The sequence below is a fragment of the Elephas maximus genome, chromosome 19, assembly GCF_024166365.1.
Source record: "Elephas maximus indicus isolate mEleMax1 chromosome 19, mEleMax1 primary haplotype, whole genome shotgun sequence".
Taxonomy (NCBI): Eukaryota; Metazoa; Chordata; class Mammalia; order Proboscidea; family Elephantidae; genus Elephas; species Elephas maximus.
The window spans coordinates 44,783,389-44,808,823 of NC_064837.1; the positions used below are offsets into that span (position 1 = coordinate 44,783,389).

General features: G+C 41.3%; 1 protein-coding gene across 1 annotated transcript in view; it reads left to right on the top strand.

Moving 5' to 3' along the window:
- TTLL6 (tubulin tyrosine ligase like 6) overlaps positions 1-25,050 on the top strand; it is a 35,307-nt gene extending 10,257 nt beyond the window's left edge. Inside the window, exons 6-13 of the mRNA XM_049858943.1 lie at positions 33-258; positions 1,506-1,681; positions 3,280-3,468; positions 4,381-4,555; positions 5,435-5,713; positions 18,534-18,861; positions 19,308-19,576; positions 24,968-25,050. Coding sequence (XP_049714900.1) covers positions 33-258; positions 1,506-1,681; positions 3,280-3,468; positions 4,381-4,555; positions 5,435-5,713; positions 18,534-18,861; positions 19,308-19,576 — 1,642 coding nt within the window. The 3' untranslated portion in view covers positions 24,968-25,050. The remainder of the gene's footprint in view (positions 1-32; positions 259-1,505; positions 1,682-3,279; positions 3,469-4,380; positions 4,556-5,434; positions 5,714-18,533; positions 18,862-19,307; positions 19,577-24,967) is intronic.
- Positions 25,051-25,435: the final 385 nt, after the last annotated feature.

Here is a 25,435-nt window from a genome sequence, read left to right on the forward strand (position 1 = left end):
GGTCAGCTGCCCTGCTTGTGGTTCTCTTCTAGGAAACTCTCCACCTTCAACGTCCACATGGAGACCCATGGCTACAACGTGGAGCAGATATGGAGAGATATCGAGGATGTCATCATCAAGACGATCATCTCGGCTCACCCAGCCATCAAGCACAACTACCACACTTGCTTCCCCAACCACACACTCAACAGTGCCTGCTTTGAAATCCTGGGCTTCGACATTTTGTTGGACTGCAAGCTCAAACCCTGGCTGCTGGAGGTAGAGAGGTTTGGGCGAGGGGTGAAAACTGTGCCCAGTTACTTGGGTCCCCCAGCTTTTCCAGACACACCTGACTGCTTTAATCAACTTTTCTAGCTACTTCCTCCCTGGTATTCTCTGCACCTGGGGCGTCTCTTTTAGTCCAGAAGTGGCCACCAGAGGGGGGTAGACGGCAGGGAATTGGAGAATCGCTTTTGCCTTCTCCAGGTCCAGCCGGACTTGGAAACCCTGATCCTGGGCACAGAGTGATTCTAAAGATAGCTCTACCTTTTGTAACAGAGTCATCTCTTAAATGGGCGTTCTTTGTCAAAATTAGGTTGAGTTCACTGTTCAGTATGAGGCAGGAGTTGCCATGCCTGGCTCTCAGGAGCCTGGACCACTCAGTTCCAAGCACCAACAGAAAGCGGCCTGGTGTCTGCTGCCATGGAAATGGGTGGGAGAGCCACTCAGGCCCACCGGATGGTGAGAGGAGAAGGAAAACAAACTTTCTTGGTGGCTGCTTCTCTTCTCAGTTGGACTTGTCCTCAAGAACACTCTCAAGGAGGCCTTTCAGAATGCATCTTGGGGGGCAAGTTAGAGATGCAAGTACCAGGTACCAGTGACCCAGAGCCAGACTTTAGAACAAAGAACCCAAAATTATAGATCAGATTCCTGGGGCCTGGCCTTCCTCCATTCTCAACCCTTGTTCCCAGCTATGGGTGGGAAAGAGGATATGGTTTTTTGGAGCTTTTATTCAGAGAACAATATTAGCCACCAGGAGCAAGCCTTCTTGAGACTGCTAGGATCCTACAAAAGTCACATTGGAAGTCTTACCACTGCCTCTGAACAATATGGACTTTTTTGTGTGCAGGAAAGAGTCTTCTTCCTCTTCCCACCTGTCTCTCTCTCAACCCTGGTCAGGCTCTTGATGTATCTCTCCTTTCTACTTCTACCACCAAAAATCTGTCCCTTTGGGCTGCCCCCTCCCATCCTGCTCTAGGGAATGACAGTGCATGTGTGAACATACGCACACCGGGTGGAGGGAAACCTCAATGCTTCTCAAGAAGAAAGGACTGAAATAAAAGCTGTTTAAACTACAGGGAATTCTGTTTTTTCCTTTCCTTGCTGTGGCTCTAGTCCAGACCCTCTTTCTTCTCCCTTCTACTTGCCTTGGTAGCCAGGGTCCCCAGGCAGGCTTTGATAGCATTTAAGAAGCACCATTTTTACTCTGGACAGGCCAGCTCCCAGCTGCCATCTTGCTCTCATAGGTCAACCACTCTCCAAGCTTCTCCACCGACTCCTGGTTGGACAAAGAGGTGAAAGACAGTCTGCTGTATGACACCTTGGTTCTGATCAACCTGGGAACCTGTGACAAAAAGAAAGTCTTGGAAGAGGAGAGACAGCGGGGGCGGTTCCTGCAGCAATGTCATTCTCGGGAGACCAGGTACAGGAGCCCTCCCCCTTCCCCAGGGAATCCCATTCTATATGACTTCCCTTTTTCCAATAAGACTGGCCTGTCCTGGTCCAAGTTATGATATGACACCCTATTAGTTATGTGGGCTTTATGGCACTTTTCTGAGCCTGTGTTCTTTCTGTGAAATGAAGCTAATAATACATAAGGTTGTTGGAAGGAATTAAATGAGGTAATGCATAGAAAAAGGTCATCAGAGTGGCTGGCACTGTAAATTGTGTTAGAGACTATTAAGAATCTTGCTTGGAGTTGGGTAGCAGGTGGTGACTTCTAACAAATGATAATCCTATTTGGAAGATGAGTTATATTTGCAGAATGTAGCAGTTTGAATAGTTTTACTATGAACATTTTTCTCTTTCTAAAAATGGAAAAGTAAGTTATAGATGTAAACTATATATAATGGATATGAATTTACTAATATTATATGAAGATTTTGGAATTACCAATATAAAAAAAGAAACCATACTTTTTTTTTTTACTGAAAAAAGAAAAAGATTTGTCTGTCCTCCTCCATGTCACTGTGTTGGCAGGAGCTGATGTCCCTTTACCTCGGTGGTACAAATGGTTTGCACTCAACTACTAACTGAAAGGTTGGTGTTTTGAATTCACCTAGTGGTGCCATGGAAGATAGGCCTGGCAGTCTACTTCCATAAGATTAAAACCATTAAAAACCCTGTGGAGTACGGTTCTACTCTGAAACACGTGACATCACCATGAGTTGAAATTGGGTTTAGTTTTTTTGGTTTTAATGTCCCTCTGCTTCTTGCTGGCCAGCATTTGCCTTTCGTAGGTGCTTTTAGAGCCCTGGGGCCTTCATTCAACAACCATGACTCAAAAAAGGGAACAGAGTTGCCCCATCACCTTGTCGGTAAGTGGCAGGGCTGGATTAGAGCCCAACGGTCTGCCACCTGGGACCCCACAACCCATTCCACTGTGCCATGCTGTCTCTAAACTCCTTAAGAAGGCAATAAGAGTCATGTTAAGGAGCAACCAGAGCCTCCTCGGAATCAGTGTCCTCATCATTACTTGGCCCTGGCTATCTCAGCGGCTTTTGGTTTCTCTGCTGCAAAAGGCAGCTTATCAATCCTCCCGACCTGACCTCTACCTCCCCCAGGGTCTGTGAGGAGGAGTGAGATCATAAAAACTCACCAAGCTCATCCAAAAGGCTCTCAAATTTAGGAAAACGCAAGCTGCCATTCTCTAGAGAAGGGTAATCAGAGCTGTGAATGTGAACGGGAAGGTGGGAACAGTTAGCCTCATCAGAACTAAGCCATGGGGGAAATGGGTTTTACTTGTAACAGGAGAGAATTTGGTGGTCTGGAAGAAAGACTCTTCTAACCAGCTTTTAGTGCATTATGACAATGGCTGTCCCAGGAGAGCTAGACTGTCTTCTGAGGGAAATATACTTGCATTTATGTAGCAAATAATGATTGACCGCTATTATGTGCAAGGCCTCCATCTGGCCCTAGATGACATCCAGCCAGTTTGGACATATTCCTTCGAAGTACCATAATCCCCCAAGCTTTGTCTTAAGAAAACTAAATGCACCCCTGTGTTCTGTTTCCCAACAGGATTGAGGAAGTCAAGGGTTTCCAAGCTGTGTGGTTGGAGAAAACCGAGAAGTATGAGAAGGAAAACCGCGGAGGATTCCGGCTGATTTATCCCAGTCTGAATTCGGAGAAGTATGAGAAGTTCTTCCAGGATAACAACTCCCTCTTCCAGAATACTGTTGCTTCCAGGGCTCGGGAGCTGTATACCCGGTAGGAAGGCCCCCTGGGGTGAGGCGGGCTGGGTGTTCCAGGGATTGGCCTGCTGGGTGACAGGCCTGGGACAGCAGGGAAGAGGAGAGCCTCTGAGCTTCAGTCCCCAACCTGGAAGTTGCCAGAGGAACATTTGCTCTGATTTCACAAGGACCAGGAGCTGTAAGACCCTGGTGTGGAATGATGTTAAGTAGATGGATGGCCATTTCTAGAAACTCATCCCTGAGACAAGCAGAGTGAAGACACCCCTACCCCACTCCAGAATGCCCCACCCCTCAGAGCTACCTCATGGATTCATGCACATGTAACATCTAACAGCTTGAAGGGACTCATACCACCCAGTCCAGTCCTCACTCACCACTTCATTTTATTGAAGGGAAAGTCAAGCAAGATGATGACACAAGAGGGACTAGAACCCCTATCTTTTGACTCACAAGATGGTGCTATTTCCACTAATAACATAATAATACCCTTGTCCCCTCCCAGAATCCATTGACCAGAGAGGACTAGCACGTGAAGTGGCCCAACATGGGAGCCCCTGCCATTGGAGCCCTGCCTTTAGCTTCTCTACTCCACCTCTTCCCTTCACTGACATGTGTGGGAAATGGCCTACTGGGAAGTGGGCAGAGGGCTGGTGGTGTGGTAGAGGGTTGCATAGCCCCCTTACTCCACATGTCTATTTGAATGCTATTCCCCAGACTGGTAATGGCATGGTTGGAAGACTGACTACTCCCTGCTCTTTGGTCTTCAATCATGAGTGCCGATTGGACACACTGGGGATAGATGTGCAGAGCACTTGGGAGCCTCTTCTTTCCATCTCCCTGCTCCATCTTGTCCATTCCTCAGGGAGAATCCCTGGATTCACAGCCCTTTCCTAACTCACACAACACTCCTTTGTTCCTCAATGGGCAGGCAGCTGATCCAGGAGCTGAGACTAAAACAAGAGAAAAAAGCCTTCCAAACAAAAGAGAAGAAAACAGAGATGCAGGGGGAATCAGGAGGCGAGCAAGTGAGGGGAAAGCACGCGGGGAGCTTGCGGCAGAAACAGCGGCAGCAGCGGGAGGCCACCACCGACGCCTCCAAACAAGTAAACCCGGATAGGAGAGCAGCAGGCATCCCCAGCACCCTTCCCAGGCTGGGACCGGTTCGTGGGGGAGTGCCAAGGTGCCCAGCGGGTGATCAGAGCCCGGCATCTGTCTGAGGACCCTTCCATGCAGGCAGTAGACGACTCTGTCTTGGTCTGTCCTCTCGCCTCCTCCAATCAGTGTAGAGGCAGCAGAATCACTAGGGAAGGCTAAGCATGGTCCCGATTTGGGGAGCGGGCTCCAGCACTGTATGGGCTCATGGTCCCTGACTGGACTGCTCCCCTCCAGCAGGCCGGGGCACAGCTAAGAGAGCAGGCAGCTGGCAAGAGCTTCTGGGAGGTGGGACTTTCAGAACATTACCTGGGGATAACTGGCCCTGCTTGGTCCAAGTGTGGACCGGCCCCCAGGCTGCTGGGCTGCTTCCAGTTGTTCTAGGGAGTAATTTACCTCCATAATCTAAGTCTTTGGTTTCCCCCTTCTCTGCCTAGCTCTCTTTTCCAGCTCAGTGGACAGATTCAGTTGACTTTTCAATCCATCCCCTTTTTCTCAAAGACTCACCCCGAAGAGATGGGATTACAGTAGTTTGTTTTAACCTTGTCAGGTTCGCAGACCCTTTGAGAGTCTGATGAAAACTATGGTATCTCCTGCCCTAAAGAACACAAATGTTCAATTTTAAAACTGCAGTTTCAAGTGACTCATAGACCCCCCCGAAATCCACCCCTGAGCCCTTACAGGGTCCTAGAGCCCCAGGTCAGAGCCCCAGATTAGAGAGATTGCTTTTCTTCTCCTCCTCTCCTTAGCACCTCTTATTGGGTGCAGATGAATACAGAAGTGGACAGAGCTGGGTTTCCAAGGGCTGTGTTTGGTTTCCTCCTTCCCAGCACCTCCAGCCATTGATGTTAGTGTCCTGCACACCTGACTTGCTCTTGAGTGTCAGCGATGTAAAGAAAAATGAGACAGACAACAGCCTCGACCAGGAGGCACCAAAGACGGAGAGTGGCCCTGTTCTCCCCAAGCCTTCGTCTGCGAGGCAGTACAGCTCTGTACCCGACCTAAGGACTTCAAGCTTCAATGGCTCTGGGATGGAGCTTGGTAAACCCAACCTCAGGATCAAGGGGACCAAGTCCGCCTCTGCAGTGAACATATTTACTGGCACTGTGGTAAGTAGAGCAGTCCACTTTCCTGAGTGCTAAGCTTTGGGACCAGTGGCAGGAGTCCTGCTTTCTGGACCCCTCTCTGACCCTGACTTGCCACTTACCCTCCCTGGGCCTCAGTTTCCCCATTTCTGAAGCCCTAGTTTTGGAATGGCATACTTGCTCTAGGAGTACAGGCCTGGGAGGGCTTTTATTGTTGTTGATATGTGACTTAGGAGACTCAAAGTGTTATAGAGTACAACTGCTCCATAGGATTTTCTTGGCTGTAATCCTTATGGAAGCAAATCACCAGGCCTGTTTCTTCCATGGTGCCACTGGGTGGATTCGAACCACTAACCCTTAGGTTGCCAGCCAAGCACAAACCATTTGCACCGCCCCTGGGAGGGCTTTTAGAAAGGCCATCCCTCGCTTCTTAGGCAGGTTACCACCTGAATGGTATTTCTCAAACTCCAGTGATGTACCAACACCTTTTGAAGGGGGGAAAAAGCTCTGAGATCCTCATTTTAGATAAATTATATATATATATAAAATAAACTATATTTTATAAATGTATATAAATACATATACAATATATTTTATAAATAAATATATGTTACCAATATATAAATATACATATATTCCTAAATATATATAAAGTATTTCTTTAAGTATATAAATAAAACCAGATATAAAGTCTTTATGCTTATAGCTCTTAGGCAATTACAAAACCAAAAGAAGCTCACAAATTTAAGACAAATAGCACCAATAAAATTTAAATCAAAAACATTAGTTTAATGTTACAGCTGATGTTCTTGTTTTGCAGAAACTAAGATGCCACAGGAATGTGATACTGACTGCTACAGCTCAGGTTCTTTTGCGTTCATCACACTTAGTTAGGTTCATCAACACCCATGTGATACCTCTCCTGTAACTACAGGAAAATCTTCAGCATTGTTGGGCCTTTACTCGGTTCAAATGTCAATACAGTGTTTTTCAAAAAATTTAATTATAGCCAACAGTAAGAAAGACATTTTGTCTCACAATCCATCACATATACACAATTGGAAAAAAGTTTCTAAAACAATGCTTAGCCCTATTACATATGGTGGCTAATTTGATATTTTCTATTCTGTGCTATTCTATTCTTTTGAAATAATAATTAAAAAAAAACCCACCAAATGAATTTCATGACCTACTAATACATTTACAACCTATGGTCTGAAAAACACTTAAAAGTAAGTATACTTTGGAATCCAGTTGCCTCTGTCTGGATCTTTGAGTCTCCTTTTACTTCCATCTAGTCACTCTAATCTCCCTAAGCCTCAATTTCCCCAACTGAAAAATGGGATTTCAGTAAGAATGGCTACCACTGAGTAGATCCATGAGATGGTGTCTGGCACATAACACTCAGGAAGTGTTAGTTATAATTTTAATATTATTATTACTTCTTAAGACTGCCTTTGCTCTTTTCTCATCAGCCTAAGATAATTAAAGCAGTACCACTTGACTCTGAAGAGATTTTTTAAAAGAATAAGGTGGCAACATTTTATTATTTTTTAGATTTCAGATGCAGAACGTTGACTTAATCAAACCCCTTTATTTAGGATACTGTATCATAGCTGATTCACCCAATGCCTTTGCTTATTTTATCTATATATTTTTACCTTTTGTCCCTGTACTCACCTTCCATTCTCCTATTCATCCACCCCCACACGCAACCATTCTAATGTGTTTAACGTATATCTTTTTGTATGTTTGTTTGCAAAGTAGGGATTTTTTTTTAATAATTTTTATTATGTTTTAAGTGAAAGTTTACAAGTCAGTCTCTCACATAAAAACTTATGTACACCTTACTACATGCTCCCAATTACTCTCCCCTCAATGAGACAGCCCACTCCCTCCTTCCAGTCTCTCTTTTCATGACCATTTTGTCAGCTTAAAAATTTAACCCCCTCTACCCTCTCATCTCCCCTCCAGACAGGAGATGCCAACAAACATAGTCTCATGTGTCCACCTGATGCAAGTAGCTCACTTAGTAGGGATTTTTAATGCATGTATTTAAAACATATTTAAATGTGATTGGGTTATATATATCAAAGTATGTCTTTGTGAAAACAACCTAAATGCCCACCTACAGAAGAATGGATAAACAAAATGTGGTACATACATACAACGGAATATTACTCAGCCCTAAAGGGAAATGAAGCTCTATTACATGCTACAATGTGAATGAACCTGAGAAGATTATTTTGACTGAAATAAGTCGGTTACAAAGAACAAACATTGTATGATCTCACTTACATGAAATAACTAGACTAGGTAAATGTATAGAGACCAAAGTTCATTAGTGGCTTTGTTTATGGTATGAAATATGAGTCTAGGTTTCTACTCTTGCTTGTGGAAAACCGGTTGTCCCAGCACCATTTATTAAAGAGCTTTTTTCCTGATTGGGTGAATTTAACACCCCTGTCGAAAAATCACTTGTTTTTTATAGATGTACATGTTTATTTCTGGACTCTCATTGGTCTATATGTCTTATCCTTATACTAGTACCAGACTGTTTTGATTACTGTAGCTTTATGTTTTGTGATCAGGAAATGTGAGTCGTCCTATTGTGTTCTTTTTTTTTTTTTTTTTCCCAAGACTACTTTGGTTATTTGGGGCCCCTTGCAATTCCATATAAATTTGAGGATTGGCTTTTCCATTTCTGCAAAGAAGGCTGTTGGAGTTTTTATGGAAATTGTGTTGAATTTATAGATTGCTTTAGGTAGTATTGACATCTTAAAAATGTTGTCTTTTGATCCATGAGCACAGATTTTTCGTTTATTTAGGTCTTCTTTAATTTTGTTTTATAGTTTTCAGTGTACAGGTCTTTCACTTCCTCTGCTAAATTTTTTCCTAGGTATTTTAGATGCTGTTGTAAGTAGAATTATTTCCTTAATTTCCTTTTCAGATTGCTCATTGCTGATGTATAAAAACCTGACTGATTTTTGTATATTAAACTTGTATCCTGCCACTTTGCTGCATTCATTTTTTACCTGTAGTAGCTTTCTTGTGGATTCATTGGGGTCTTTTATATATAGGATCATGTCTTCTGCAAAAAGGGATGGTTTTATTTCTTCCTTCCCAATTTGATACCTAATATTGCCTAATTGCTCTAGCTAGAACTTCTATTACAATATTGTTCCTGATCATATGGGAAAATCTCTTTCGCCATTGAGTATGCTGTTACCTGTGGGTTTTTCATAAATGCCCTCTATCAGATTGAGGAATTTTCCTTCTGTTCCTAGCTTGTTGAGTCTTTTAATCATGAAAGGGTGTTGGGTTTTGTCAAATGCCTTCCCTGCATCAATTGAGATGATCATGGGGTTCTCTTCCTTTGTTCTATTAATATGGTATATTACATTGATTTATTTTCTAACGTCGAAAGCTGTAGGCATTTTACGGATGCACTTTATCAGGTTGAAGAAGTTCCCTTCTATTCCTAGCTTACTGAGAGTTTTTACCATAACTGAATGTTGAATTTTGTCAAGTGCTTTTTCTGCATCAATTAATGTAATTGTGTGGTTTTACTTCTTTAGACTGCTAATAGGTCGGATTACATTGATTGATTTTTAAATATTTTTGAACCTGTTTGATATTCCTGGGATAAACCCCACTTGGTCCGTGGTGTGTGTGTATATATATATATATATGTGTGTGTATATATATATGTGTGTGTGTATATATATATGTGTGTGTGTATATATATATAGTTGGATTCAACTTGCTAATATTTTGTTGAGAATTTTTGGGTCTATGTTCATGAGAGATACTGGTCTGTAGTTTTGTTTTTTCTTTTTTTTTCCTTGTGCTGTCTTTGTTTGGTCTTTGATGTCAGAATAATAACTCTGGACTCATAAAATGAGTTGGGAAGTGTTCCCTTTTCTTCTATTTTCTGGAAGAAACTGTGTAGAACTGGTATTATTTCTTATTTAAATGTTTGGTAGAATTCTCTAGTGAAATCTCTAGGCCTGGAGATTTCTTTATTGGAAAGTTTTAAACTACAAATTCAATTTCTTTAACAGTTATAAGACTCTCAAGGTTATCCGTTTTATCCTGAGTGAGTTTTAGTGGTTTGTGGTTTTTGAGGGATCGATCCATTTCATCTCAGTTGTTGGATTTATATGTGAAGAGTTGTTTGTAGCATCCTGTTATTATCCTTTCAATGTCTGCAGCATCAGTAACAATAGCCTGTCTTTCATTCCTGATGTTAGCAAATTTTTTCTTTTCTCTTCTTTGTAAGTGTTGATATGAGTTTATCACTTTCATTGATCTTAAAAAAAACAAGTCTTGGTTTCATTGATTTTCTCTATTGTCTTTCTATTTTGGATTTCATTGATTTCTTCGTCTTTATTAATGCTTTTCTTATGCTTACTTTGGGTTTCTTTTTATCTCTTTTTTCTAGTTTCTTAAGTGGGAATCTTAGATTATTGCTTCGAGACCTTTATTTTTTCTAATGTAACCATTTAGTACTGTAGATTTCCTTCTAAGCACTGCTCTAGCTGTATCCCACAAATTTTAATATGTTCTGTTTTCATCTTTGTTTAGTGCAGAAGGCTGATTTCCCTTGAGATGTCCTCTTTGACCCATTAGATTATTTAGAAGTGTCTTGTTTAATTTCCACGTGTTTGGAGATTTTCTTGTAAATTTTCTGTTACCTAATTTTTTTTTTTTTAATGTTCAAGTAGAACATTAGGTTACTTATTTTAAACTTTTCTTCCCTTCTGATGTAAGTGTTTTAAACTATAAACACGAGTTTACCACTAGTTTTGATATGTTGCGTTTTTATTATCACTCAGTTTTAAATACTTTCTAATTTCCCTTGTGATTTCATTTTTGACCAATAGGTTATCTAGAAGTGTATTGTTTGATTTTTAAACATTTGGGACTTTTCTAGATATCTTGTTGTTAGTTTCTGATTGAATTCTTTTATGGTTAGTATATATACTCTGTAAAATTTAAGTCCTTTAAAATTTACCAAGACTTGTTTTATGGCCCAACAAATGATTCTTCTTGGAGTGTGTTCCATGTACATATGAAAAGAATGTGTATTCTGCAGTTGTTGAGTATAGCTTTTTGCGTCAGTTACATCTATGTGGTTGATAGTGTCATTTAGATTTTCCTTATCCAAGCTGTTCATGTCTACCTTTTTGTTGTTGTTAGGTAGTGATTTCCCTCCTCACACCTGCCCTCCCTTGTAACTATCCAACGAAAAACAAACTTGTTGCTGTCGAGTCAATTCCGACTCATAGCAACCCTATAGGACAGAGTAGAACTGCCCCAGAGAGTTTCCAAGGAGAGCCTGGTGGATTTGAACTGCTGACCTTTTTGGTTAGCAGCCATAGCACTTACCTACTATGCCACCAGGATTTCCTTGTAACCATCAAAGTTGTGCATAAACCTTTTCTTGAGTTTTTATAACAGTGGTCTCATACAATATTTGTCCATTTGTGATTGACTTATTTCACTCAGCATAATGCCCTACAGATTCGTCCATGTTGTCAGATGTTTCTCGAATTCATCATTGTTCTTTATTGTTGCATAGTATTCCATTGTGTGTATGTATCATAATTTGTTTATCCATTCATCTGTTGATGGGCACTTAGGTTGTTTCCATCTTTTTGCTATTGTGAGTAATGTTGCAATAATATGGATGTACATATGTCTATTCATGTGACTGATGGCTCTTATTTCTCTAGGATATGTTCCTAGGAGTGGAATTGCTGGATTGTATGGTATTTCTATTTCTAGCTCTTTAAGGAGGCTTCATATTGTTTCCCGTAGTGGTTGTACCATCTTACATTCCTACCAGCAGTGCATAAGAGTTCCAGTCTCCCTGCGACCTCTCAACATTTGTTATTTTCTGTTTTTTTTTTTCATTCATGTCAGGGGTGAGTTTGTATCTCACTATAGTTTTGATTTGCAATTCTCTAACAGCTAAAGATCTTGAGCACTTCCTCATGTGCCTGTTAGCTGCTTGAATGTCTTCATTGGTGAACTGTCTGCTCATATTCTTTGCACATTTTTTAATTGGATTATTTATCTTTTTGTTACTGAGGTATTGGAGTATTCTATAGATTTTAGAGGTTGGACCTTTGTCGAATATGTCATGCCAAAATTTTTTCCCAGTCTGTAGGTTCTCTTTTTACTCTTTTGGCGAAGCCTTTTGATGAGCAGAAGTGTTTAATTTCTAGGAGCTCCCAGTTACCTAGTTTATCTTCTTGTGTTTGTGCATTGTTAGTTATGGTTTGTATTCAACTTATGCCATGTATTAGGGCCCCTAGTGCTGTCCTTATTTTTTTCTTCCATGGTCTTTACCGTTTTGTTGTGGCTGTTAGGTGCTATTGAGTCAGTTCTGACTCATAGTGACCCTATGTACAACAGAACGAAACACTGCCCGATCCTGTGCCATCCTCAGAATCACTGTTATGCTTGAGCCCATTGTTGTAGTCACTGTGTCAATCCATCTCATTGAGGGTCTTCCTCTTTTTCACTGACCCTCTAATTTTCCAAGCATGATATCTTTCTCCAGGGGCTGGTCACTCCCGATAACATATCCAAAGTATATGAAAGGAAGTTTTGCCATCCTTGCTTCTGATGAGCATTCTGGCTGTACTTTTTTCAAGACAGATTTGTTCATTTTTCTGGCAGCCCATGTTATATTCAGTATTCTTCACCAACACCATAATTCAAAGACATCAATTCTTCTTTGGTTTTCCTTATTCATCGTCCAGCTTTCACATGCATGTGAGGCGATAGAAAACACCATGGGTTGGGTCAGGCTCACCTTAGTCCCTAAAGTGACATCTTTACTTTTTAGCTCTTTAAAGAGGTCTTTTGCAGCAGATTTGCCAATGCAATGCATCATTTGATTTCCTGCCTGTGGCTTCCATGGGCATTGATTGTGGATCCAAGTAAAATGAAATCTTTGGCAACTTCAATCTTTTCTCCATTTATCATCATGTTGCTTATTGGTCTAGTTGTGAGGATTTTTGTTTTCTTTATGTTGAGTTGTAATACACACTGAACGCTGTGATCTTTGATCTTCATCAGTAAATGCTTCAAGTCCTCTTCACTTTCAGTAAGCAGGGTTGTATCATCTGCATATCTCAGGTTGTTAATGAATCTTCCTCCAATCCTGATGCCACATTCTTCTTCATGTTGTCCAGCTTTTTGGATTATTTTTTCAGCATACAGATTGAATAAGTATGGTGGAAGGATACAACCCTAACACATGTCATTCTCGAATTTAAACCATGCAGTATCCCTTGTTATGTTTCACCGACTGCCTCTCAGTCTATGTACAGGCTCCTTATGAGCATGGTTAAGTGTACAAGAATTCCCATTCTTCACAATGTTATCCAGATTTGATATGATCCGCACGACTGAATGCCTTTGCATAGTCAATTAAACACAGATAAACATCTTTCTGATATTCTCTGCTTTCAACCAAGATCCATCTGACATCAGCAGTGATATCCCTGGTTCCTTATCCTCTCTGAATCTGGCTCCAATTTCTAACAGTTACCTGTCAATGTACTTCTGCAGGTGCTTTTGAATGATCTTCAGCAAAATTTTACTTGTATGTGATATTGTTCGATAATTTTCACATTCTTTTGGATCACTTTTCTTTGGAATGGACACAAATATGGATCTTTTCCAGTTGGTTGGCCAGATAGCTGTCTTCCAAATTTCTTAGCATAGACAAGTGAGCACTTCCAGCGCTGCATCCGTTTGTCAAAATGTCTCAGTTGGTATTCTGTCAATTCCTGGGGCCTTGTTTTTCACCAATGCATTCAGTGCAATTTGGACCTCTTCCTTCAGTACCATCAGTTCTGAAATGGTTGAACATTGACCAATTCTTTTTGCTACGATGACTCTGTGTATTCCTTTCATCTTTTAATGCTTCCTGCATCGTTTAGTATTTTCCCTGTAGAATCCTTCAGTATTGCAACTCGAGGTTTGAATTTTTTCTTCAGGTCTTTCTGCTTGAGAAATGCCAAGTGTATTATTCCCTTTTGGTTTTCTGTCTTCAGCTCTTTGTGCATGTCATTATAATACTTTACTTTGTCTTCTCAAGCTGCCTTTTGAAATCTGTTCAGCTCTTCCTCTTCACCATTTCTTCCACTTTAGCTATTCTTCGTTCAAGAGTGAGTTTCAGAGTCTCTTCTGACATCCATTTTGGTCTTTTCTTTCTTTCCTGTCTTTTTAATGACTTCTTGCTTTCTTCACATACGATGTCCTTGATGTCGTTCCACAATTCATCTGGTCTTCGGTCATTAGTGTTCAACGCGTCAAATCCATTCTTGAGATGGTCTCTAAATTCAGGTGAGATATACTCAAGGTTGTACTTTGGATCTCATCAACTTGTTCTAATTTTCTTCAGTTTCAGCTTGAACTTGCATATAAGCAATTGGTGGTCCATTCTTCAGTCAGCCCCTGGCCTTGTTCTGACTGATGATATTGAGCTTTTCTATCGTCTCTTCCCAAAGATGTAGTCGGTTTGATTCCTGTGTATTGCATCTGGCAAGGTCCACGTGTATAGTTGCCGTTTATGTTGTTGAGAAAAGGTATTTGCAATGAAGAAATTGGTAATCTTGCAAAACTCCATCATACAATCTCCCAAATTGTTTTTATCACCAAGGCCACATTTTCCAATTACCAATCCTCCTTCCTTGTTTCCAACTTTCACATTCCAATTATCAATGCGTCTTGATTGCATGTTTGATCAATTTCAGACTGCAAAAGTTGGTAAAAATCTTCAATTTCTTCATCTTTGGCCTTAGTGATTGGTTCATAACTGAGCTTCCTTGTAGGCATATGGATATTTCCCTGTCACTGACAGTGTTGTACTTTAAGAAAGATCTTGAAGTGTTCTTTTTGATGATGAATTAGATGCCATTCCTCTTCAATTTGTCATTCCCGGCATAGTAGACTATATGATTGATTCAAAATGGCCAATACCAGTCCATTTCAGCTCACTAATACCTAGAATAGCCATCTTTATGCATTCCATTTCATTTTTGACGACTTCCAATTTTCCTAGATTCATACTTCATACCTTCCACATTCTAATTATTAATGGATGTTTGTAACTATTTCTTCTCATTTTGGGTCCTGCCACATCAGCAAATGAAGGTCCTGAAAGCTTAACTCCATCCACATCATTAAGGTCAACTTTTCTTTGAGGAGACAGCTGTTCCCCGGTTGTATTTTGAGTGTCTTCCAACCTGAGGGGCTCATTTTCGATACTGTATCAGATAATGTTCTGCTGCTAATCATAAAGTTTTCACTGGCAATTTTTTTTCAGAACTAGACTGCCAGGTCTTTCTTCCTAGTCTGTGTTTAGTCTGGAAGCTCCACTGAAACCTGTCCACCAAGGTCGACCCTGCTGGTATTTGAAATACTAGTGACAAAGCTTTCAGTATCACAGAAACATGCAAGCCAGCAAACTGACAGTACAGCAAACTGACCAACATGTGGTGGCTATCGTTTTAGGTTTTATATTTAGGTCTTCCATCCATTTTGAGTTAGTTTTCATATATGGTGTGAAGTATGGGTCCTATTTCTTTCTTTTTTTTTTTTTTTTCAGAAGAACATCTAGTTTTGCCAGGACCATTTGTTAAAAAGACTCTTTTCCCTATTTAATGGACTTTGGTCATTTGTCAAAGACAGCTGACCATAGGTGGATGGATTCACATGTGGGTTCTTGATTCTGTTCCATTGGTCTATGTGTCTTTCATTCAAAAATACCAGGCTATTTTGACTACCATGGCTGTGTAGTAGATGCTGAGATCAGGTAGTGTGAGGCCTCCTATTTTGTTCTTTTTCTTCAATAATGCTTTGCTTATCCAAGGCCTCTTTCCCTTCCATATGTGATGGTTAAGATTGTGTGTCAGCTTGGCTGGGCCATGATTCTCAGTGTTTATATGTGATCACCCTGCGATGGAATCTGCTGTGAGTAGCCAATCAATTGAAAAGGAGTTTCCTCGGGCGTGTTGCCTGTATCCAAATATTGGTGGACTTTGCTGGCTTTTGTGTGTGCTGGATCCTGTAGCTGCCTTCTGTTCGTCTGATCTCCAGTTCTTGGGACTTGAGCTATCAGCTTACCTGCCAATCTTGGGTTCGCCAGCCCTTGTGGCTGGGTGAATCAGGAGAAGTCTGTATGTAGATCCACAGCCTTGGAACGTTCCAGCCTCTAAAATCTCGTGAGCCATTTCCTTGATATAAATCTCTCTTTCTGTATATATTTATATGTTTTGCTGGTTTTGCTTCTCTACAGAACCCAGCTTAAAACACCAGATAAAGTTGGTGATTAGTTTTTCCATCTCAATAAAGAATGCTGTTGTATTTGGATTGGATTTCGTTATATCTGTAGATCACTTTGGGTAGGACTGACATTTTCACAATGTTGAGTCTTCCTACCCATGAGCATGGTATGTTTTTCTTTTGTGTCTATTTTTTATATCATTTACTGAAAGAAGGATATTAAAATCTCAGTTATGATGGTGAATTTGTCTATTTCTCCCTTCTGTTCTTTTAGTTTTGTTTCATGTATTTTGAAGCTTTCTTATTAGGCACATTTATAATTGTCTTCACGATGTACTAACCCTTTTATCCTCATGAGAGGTTCCTCTTTATTTCTGATAATACTCCTTGTCTTAGACAAGCTCGAGAAGACAAAGTAAAGTATTATAATGGCATGTGCAAAGAAAGAGCTGGAGATAGAAAACCAAAAGGGAAGAATATGCTTGGCATTTCTCAAGCTGAAAGTGAAGAAGAAATTCAAGCCTCCAATTGCAACAGTGAAGGATTCTATGGGGAAAATATTAAATGATGCAGGAAGCATCAGAGAAGATGGAAGAAATATGCAAAGTCATTATACCAAAAAGAATTGGTTGACGTTCAACCATTTCAAGATGTAGCATATTATCAGGAGCTTATGGTACTAAAGGAAGAAGCCCAAGCCGCACTGAAGGCATCGGGGAAAAACAAGGCTCCAGGAATTGACAGAATACCAAATGAGATGTTTCAACAAACAGAGGCAGTGCCAAAAGTGCTCACTTGTCTATGCCAAGAAATTTGTAAGACAGCTACCTGGCCAACCGACTGGAAGAGATCCATATTTATGCCTGTTCCCAAGAAAGCTTATCTGATTGAATGTGGAAATTATTGAACAATATCATTAATATCACACTAAGCAAAATATTGCTGGAGATCATTCAGAAGCAACTGCAGCAGCATATTGACTGGGAACTGCCAGAAATTTAGGCTGGATTCAGAACAGGATATGGAATCAGGGATATGTATCATTGCTGATGTCAGATGGATCCTGGCTGAAAGCAGAGAATACCAGAAGGATATTTACCTGTATTTTATTGAGTATGCAAAGGCATTCGACTGTGTGGATCATAACAAACTATGGATAACATCAAGAAGAATGAGAATTCCAGAACACTTAATTGTGCTTATGAGGAACCTGTACACGGATCAAGAGGCAGCTGTTCAGACAGAAAAAGGGGATACTGCATGGTTTAAAGTCAGGAATGATGTGCGTATTCTGAGCAAATAATACAAGAAACTGGACTATATGAAGAGGAACCGGGCATCAGGATTGGAGGAAGACTCATTAACAACCTGCAATATGCAGATGACACAGCCTTGCTTGCTGAAAGTAAAGAGGACTTGAAGCACTTACCGATGAAGATCAAAGACCACAGCATTCAGTGTGGATTACACCTCAACACAAAGAAAACAAAAATCCCCACAACTGGACCAATAAACATTGTCATGATAAACAGAGAAAAGATTTAAGTTGTCAAGGATTTCATTTTACTTGGATCCACAATCCACACCCATGGAAGCAGCAGTCAAGAAATCAAAAGACGCATTGCATTGGGCAAATCTGCTGCAAAGGACCTCTTTAAGGTGTTGAAAAGCAAAGATGTCACCTTGAAGGCTACGGTGCGCCTGACCCAAGCCATGGTATTTTCAGTCACATCGTATGCCTGCGAAACCTGGACAATGAAAAAGGAAAACCCAAGAAGAATTGATGCCTTTGAATTGTGGTGTTGGCAAAGAATATTGAATATACCATGGACAGCCAGAAGAATGAACAAATCTGTCTTGGAAGAAGTACAACCGAATGCTCCTTAGGAGCAAGGATGGCGATACTGCTTCTTACATAGTTTGGACATGTTGTCAGGAGGGTTCAGTCCCTGGAGATGGGCATCATGTTTGGAAAAGTACAGGGTCAGAAGAAAAGAGGAAGACCCTCAACGAGATGGATTGACACAGTGGCTGCAACAATGAGCTCAAGCATAACAACAATTGTGAGCATTGTGCAGGACCGGGCAGTGATTCTTTCTAAGGTACATAGGGTCACTATGAGTCGGAACAGACTTGATGGCACCTAACAGCAGCAACAACATTGCCTTAAAAGGAGCCCTGGTGGCACAAAGGTTAAGAGCTCAGCTGCTAACTGAAAGATTGTTGGTTTGAATCCATGAAGCAGCTCCATGGAAAAAGAGACCTGGTGATCTGCTTCCATATAGACTACAGCCTAGAAAACCCTATGAGGCCGTTCTACACTGTCACGTGGGGTTGCTACAAGTTGGAATCAACTTGACAGCACCTAATAACAATGACAAAGTTGCCTTTTTACTTATAACTTTTTGCATTTTTTTAGGGGTTGTTCCAGGGATTACAACATGCATCTTCAGCTTGTCAGGTCTACTTAGAATTAATGTTGTACTGACCTTAGCCCTCAACCTCAGTAGAAACGTCTTCATTATTCACCACCCAGGTCTCAACATCCCCTGAGGCTCTGCCAAACCTGACCCTAACAGCCAACTCCAAGTGCAGCAGCTCAGAGGTGGACACGATGGTCTCCTTTCAATACAAGCAGCAGGAGACCCCCCAGCACCTTATCCAGGAGAAAATATTGAAACGTTCTCTGCCTATAAAATCCCAGAACTTCTGGGGTAATATGAACACAAACTGGACTTTGGTAAAGAATGACATGGGGAAGCAACAGCTGATGTCACACCTCTTCACCAAGCTCCAACTGAGAGGAAAGCTCTCCTGGTTCCCAGCTCACTGCAACCCAAAGCTGGTGCTGAGTAACCATTCACGTGAGTGCCTGGGTGTACGGGGACGTGTCAAGAGTTTAGAAGATACAGCAACCAACAGAGCCAGTCCTAATCTTTTGGGAGATCCTATCCTTAGGGGTAGACACAGCCCCTGCCCTCAGGGATACCCCAGACTGGTGATAGAGACATAGTCCGTGTCCTTGGGGGGTCTCTAGTCTCATTGGGAAGATAAAAATAGAATGCTTTGTCTAAGCACCCTCTTCAGCATTTCCAGATGAAGCCCATTCAGCCAAGTCTGTACCAGTTAGAGGTGTGTTTTGAGCTTAAACGAATAAACTGGGAAGAGAAACTATCTGGAGGACAAGAGCAATGGCTGATTCTGGGAGAGTTTTAGAATCAATTCAGCCAGTTTTAGACCATGGGACCCTAGTGGGAGGTGGTCTTCCCACCAGCACAAATTGATAACGTCAATGACTTTGCCTCTCCAGAAAACATGGCACTGCCCCAGGAGTCCTACTCCCGTAGCAGAAGCCCTGGTGAGAAGATGCAGCTGGATGTGTCCTCCCTCCTCCTCTTGCAGAGTGCTCGCAGCCGGGACGTTTCTGTGAATGACCTACTTGTGATTGCCACTCCAGCCCGACTGGATCCCAGGCCTGGCAGAAGCCATACAAGTGCCGTGAGGGTCCCGAGTATATCAGATCAGGAAGCATACAGTCAGTCCCTGATCTCTGGTCAAAAAGGATGTGAGAGGAACTAGGTAGGCCCATCTATATTCCCTTAATGTGCCTGTTGCATTGGCAGGCGCTTTCTCTATATTTTTGGAATGTTGGGTAGATTGATAGTTGGATTGATAAAGATGTACAGGTAAGTAGACAATTAAGATTCACTTGAGTCAAAATAGGACCTGATTGGGATGTATATTTCTGATATGATTAATCCACCCACCCCTTGCACTTGGTCTTGTGGACACTTGGGGCTCAAATTGAGACAGTCATAAATGCAGGTCCCAAAAGTAGAACTGTGTCAGCCATGAGGAGTTGATTTTCACACCCTTCATGTTTGTGCCAGTCCAGGTCACTTGCCCTAGAGGCTGGCCTCCAGTGCAGCATACTGAGGCCACAGAACAACAGGCAGCAAAGCTTTGATTCCATGGTATCGAGGGACCAAGAAGATGAAAAGAAGCCCTCTGTCAGAACTTTAATGCTTCTCAAGGAAGCTTGTATGTAAAAACTTAAGAGAACTCTACAACACAGTATTGCATGTAGAGGGATTTGTGCTGATTGGTTGCCTATAGAAGAAGGCTACACATTTTAATCATCTCTCTCACCTCTGCCAGATAGCCATGCACCAGCCAGACACTCTTGACCTGGCCCTTTTGTGACCAATTGCTCATACTGCAGGAAGGCCAGCAAGTAACCTTCAGCATCCATACCAACCGCCATGGGTGGTTATTAAACATGCATATTCCAGGGCCTTACTCCCAGAAATTCTGATTCAGTAGGTCTGGGGTGGGGGCCCAGGAATCTGCATTTTAAGAAGTTCCTCTAAATGACTCTGATGGTACCTTTACCATGTTCAGAGAAAAACTGGGCCTGATGATTCCCCAGCTTTCCTGATAATATGAATCATCTGGGGGCCCTTATTAAGCCTATAGCTTCGTAGGCCACAGCCTGAGAAATTCTGACACAGGAGGTCAGGGATGAAGCCCTGGGAATTTGTCTTCTGAACAAGTATCTCAGGTGTGGGTAGTAAGACTGTCCTACATTTGCCCCAGGCCTGGGCAGAGGAACCTGTTAAAGCCAGGCCTGACCTGTGGGCCTCTTATTGGAACCAAACTCCCTAATCCTTACAGATCCCACACCCATTGGCTTAAGCACAAGGTTTGTGACTTTCTGGTACTGGAATCTTAATTAAAAATGCTGTTGTGTTAGGTGCCATCGAGTTGGTTCTGACTCATAGTGACCCTATGTATAACAAATAGAATGGAACGTTGCCTGGTCCTGTGCCATCCTCACAATCCTTACTATGTTTGAGCCCATTGTTACAGCCACTATGTCAACCCTTCTCATTAAGGGTCTTCCTCTTTTTCACTGACTCTCTACTTTACCAAGCGTGATGTCTTTCTTCAGGGACTGGACCCTCCTGTTAATATGTCCAAAGTAAGTGAGACATAGTCTCGCCACCCTTGCTTCTAATGAACATTCTGGTCATACTTCTTCCAAGACAGGTTTTTTTTCACTCTTCTGGCAGTCCATGGTATATTCAACATTCTTCGCCAACACCGTAATTGAAATGCATCAACTCTTCTTTGGTCTTCCTTATTCATTGTCCATTGTTTGCATGCATTTGAGGCAATTGAAATACCATGACTTGGGTCAGGTTCACCTTAGTCCTCAAAGTGACATCTTTGCTGTGGAGCACTTTAAAGAGGTCTTTTGCAGCCCAGTGCAATACATTGTTTGATTTCTTGGCTATTGCTTCCATGGGCGTTGATTGTGGATCATAGTAAAAAGAAATCCCTAACAACTTCAGTATTTTACTCATTTATCATTATGTTGCTTATTGGTCCACTTGTGAGGATTTTTGTTTTCTTTACGTTGAGGTGTAATCTGTACCAAAGGCTGTAGTCTTTGATCTTCTTTAGTAAGTGCTTCAAGTCCTCCTCACTTTCAGTAAGCAAGACTGTGTAGTTTGCATATTGCAGAATGTTAATGAGTCTTCCTCCAATCCTGATGCCTCATTCTTTTGCATATAGTCCAGTTTCTCGGATTATTTGTCCAACATGCAGATTGAACAAGTATGGTGAAAGGACACAACCCTGATCGCACACCTTTTCCAATTTTAAACCACACAATAAAAAGGATAATGCTATGGATTAAATCGTGTCCCCCTCAAAAGATACATTGAGTCCTAACTGCTGTACCTGTGAATGTGAGCTTGTTTGGAAATAGGATTTTTCTTTTGTTATCAGTTAAATTAAATGAAAACCTTATGGATAGCAGCTATTTTATATTGCTATTTATGCTTCTATTATTTAAAAAGTGGGAGGGTATGATAGATTGCAATATAAATTATTATTCAATAGGACTGTTAAATGAAATAATAATGATCAGAAGCAGAGAAAGGGAGAAGATAATTGTATCAGAAAGGCAAGATAAAGTGCTTCCTGCCTTGGCAGTTGTATTTGGCTCTGAACCTTTTGGCAGAAAAGGCTAAACATAGCATCATATTTTTACCTTTTTTGTCTTACCAACGAGACAAGAGACTCCCTAAGGGCACGGAACTTTGTCTCCACCTTCGGTCTGGGATATCCCTGAGGGCAGGGGCTGTGTCTACCCCAAGGCTGTGTCTCCACAAAGATTAAGACTGGTTCTGTTGGTTTCTGTATCTCCTAAGCTCTTGACACATCCCAGTACACATAGGCACTCACATGAATGGTTACTCAGCACCAGGTTCGGATTGTAGTGAGCTGGGAACCAGGAGAGCCTTCCTCTCAATTGAAGCGTGGTAAAGAGGTATGACATCAGATACTGCTTATTCATGTCATTCTTTACTAAAGTCCAGTTTGGATTCAGGCTTCCCCAGAAACTAGGATTTTGTAGGCAGAGAAGGTTTTGGTATTTTCTCCTAGATGAGTAAAAATAAGTTTAGTAGTTCTTTATGAGAAACGCCTTTCCCTGGCTCTAATTTTTAAGAGCAATTTATTGTGTGGAATCTTATATTATAGATTCTTCTGCCATGATGGACAATAGCTGAAGGCACTGACAATTTTTTTTTTTTAATAACAGACTTTATTTTTTTTTAGCAATTTTGAGTTTACAGAAAAATTGTGCAGAAAGTACAGAAAGTTCCCATATACTCCTCCTACTGCCCCCAGTTTCCCCTAATATTAACATCTTGCATTGTTACAATCGATGAACCAATATAGATATTATTAATGAAAGTCCATGATTTACATTAGGGCTCACTTTTTTGTGGGTACAGTCCTATGGGTTTCAACAAAAACACAATGTCACATATCTGCCATTATAGTATCATACAAAATAGTTTTACTGCCTTAAAAATTCCCTGTGCTTCACCTATTCATTCTGCCACCTCACGTTTCTTACTAATATTAATGATGATAATAGTGTCTTAGTTTCCTAGGGCTGCCACAATAAAATATAAAGCAGATGACTTTAAAGAACAGAAATTGATTTTCTCATAGTTCTATAGGCTAGAAGTTCAAATCAGGGTCTCGGCCATGTTAATTCCTTCTGGAGACTTTGAGAAACTGTTCCATGCCTCTCTCCTAGTTTCTGTTGGCTGCTGGTAATCTTTGGTGTTCCTTTGCTACTTACAGATGCATCTACCTCAGTCTTCATATGGTGTCTGTCTTTCCCCTGTGTGTGACTTTTTCCTCCTTGTCTCTTCTCCCCTTTTATAAGACATCACTTAGAAGGGATTAGGATTAGGACCTGCCCTACTCTGGTATGACCTCATTTAATTTAACTGGTAACAAAAGAAAAGCCCTATTTCCAAACAAGATCACATTCACAGGTACAGGGGTGAGGACCTCAACATATCTTTTTCAAAGACACAATTCAACCCATGGCATTATCCTTTTTTGGTAGCCTATCATGTGTCAACACTCTGCTGGATATTTACTTTATCTAATTTAATTCCAATCACAAGTGTGCACTTGAGGAAAAAAAAAAAAACTTTGAACCCAAAGGTTCAAAGAGCTTAAGGCTCAATATACAAAAGGTCCCACAGTTTTTACATGATAGAGCAAAGATTTTCTGATTCCCAAACCTCATGCTCCAGCAGCCACACTATCTCTCTTCCAAATGACATTTTTAATATTAGTCTTCAGTTAGAACTGAAGGCATAATAAATGGCTCTTCAGTGAAGGCATTTCTGCAGGTAGAAGAGAGACGGCCAAGACGAAGCAGGACCTCCTCGAAAACCATGTGGGGTTACCAGATCTCAGAAGCTGACCCTCTGTTTTTAGGTCAAATCATGGCATCTAAAAATTCTCTCCAAACTAAACAGACTATAAAGGACTAATACATACGAAGCAAACTTGCCAAAGACTGATTATATACAGCAGAATGCCCCTCTATCAATGCATTGATTTACAAATGGAGCAGGGTGTGGTGGGAGAATAAGGATTCTCACCTATGCCTGGCACAGGGTAGTGCAGAATAAGCAGTGGTTGAATGAAGAAAGAAAGGGCAGTGCAGAGGTCCAAACAGTGGTTTTCTTGGTCATTGTAATTGTAATACCTTACATGTATCAAGTTTACCCGCCATAGCTCACGTAAGGAAGGCATTATTACCTTATTCCCAATTTACAGATGAAGAAAACCAAGGCTCAGGGACATCTAAATGACTTGCCCAACCTTACATAAGTGATAGACTCTGGACAACTAGTTCAGTGTTCCTTTCTCTTTACCACTTTGCTAGGAACTTAGAGCCATTCCTGACCCATGTAAGGAAGGGAGCCCTGACAAAATCCTTCCATTTTTATGTCCAAATTTCTATAATCTTATTATCCTTCCTCTACATTACTGATCCCAGGGTTAAAACAGTTGAGTTTTATGGAGCAGCAAACCCATTTTATAGAATTTTAAGGGTGATTAAATGGCTTTCTGTAGTGGAGTGCCTGGGACCCCACTGAATAAGTGGTAGTTGGCAGTGGTGATGATGATGCTGAGGGTGATGAGTCCAGCATGGGCTGGATCAAGAGGCGCTTGCTTTTCGTGTACCAAAAGCTTTGCATTCATTATTGGTGGATATCATTACTATTTTCTTTTCAAATGAGGACACCAAAGAGGTTAATTTGTCCAAGGACACACAAATGGTAAGTAAGAGCTCCCAAGCGTGTGCTCTTAACTTCTACTCTATATTACCTCCAGTCAGGCATCTTGGCTACTCCTCAATGATGCATATCAAATGTTCAGGGCTATAAAGCTGCAGGAAGACGAATAAATGTAGTGTAGCTAAAATAAGTTTCTATTCATGATGGGTGTGAATGGATGTGAATTGCCTAAGGGCTTCCTAATCCTCTTGTAAGGAATGGTGATGATGACTTACTTGACTTTAATATTCTGGAGGTGATTTTTAAGGAAAATCTAAGAAATTTTTTTTCTTTTTCTTTCCCCCAGGATCAGACTGGATCTCTGCCTTTTTTTTTTTTTTTTTCCTTCTTACCTCTTGCTTCTAGGAAATGATTTGTTTCTTTTCATAGGGTCTTCGATATCCGTAGAATCAACTAAAATTTTTATTTCCTCACCCAGATATCCTGGTCTTGTAAATACCTCCAATTAGCACCACTGAGACCAAGAGTCTTGCTTTTTGTGCCCTCCCAGTTAGCTCACCGTGCTGCAGGACCAAGACTTCTGGGGGCTAGTAGTGCTGCCCCAGGACACACCCAGTTGCCCCACAGTGGCATGCTTATGAGTTCCTCACATGGCATCACCATCCAGAACACTCTTACAGATAGTACTACACCTGGGATGGGTGGGTTGGAGGGGAGGTTCAGAGGCAGACTCACAATTTCTACAGGCCCAAAGCCCTCAGCCCACCAACAAGCCTGTGTTGGTTGGTCTTCAACTCCAAAAAAGACAGGTACA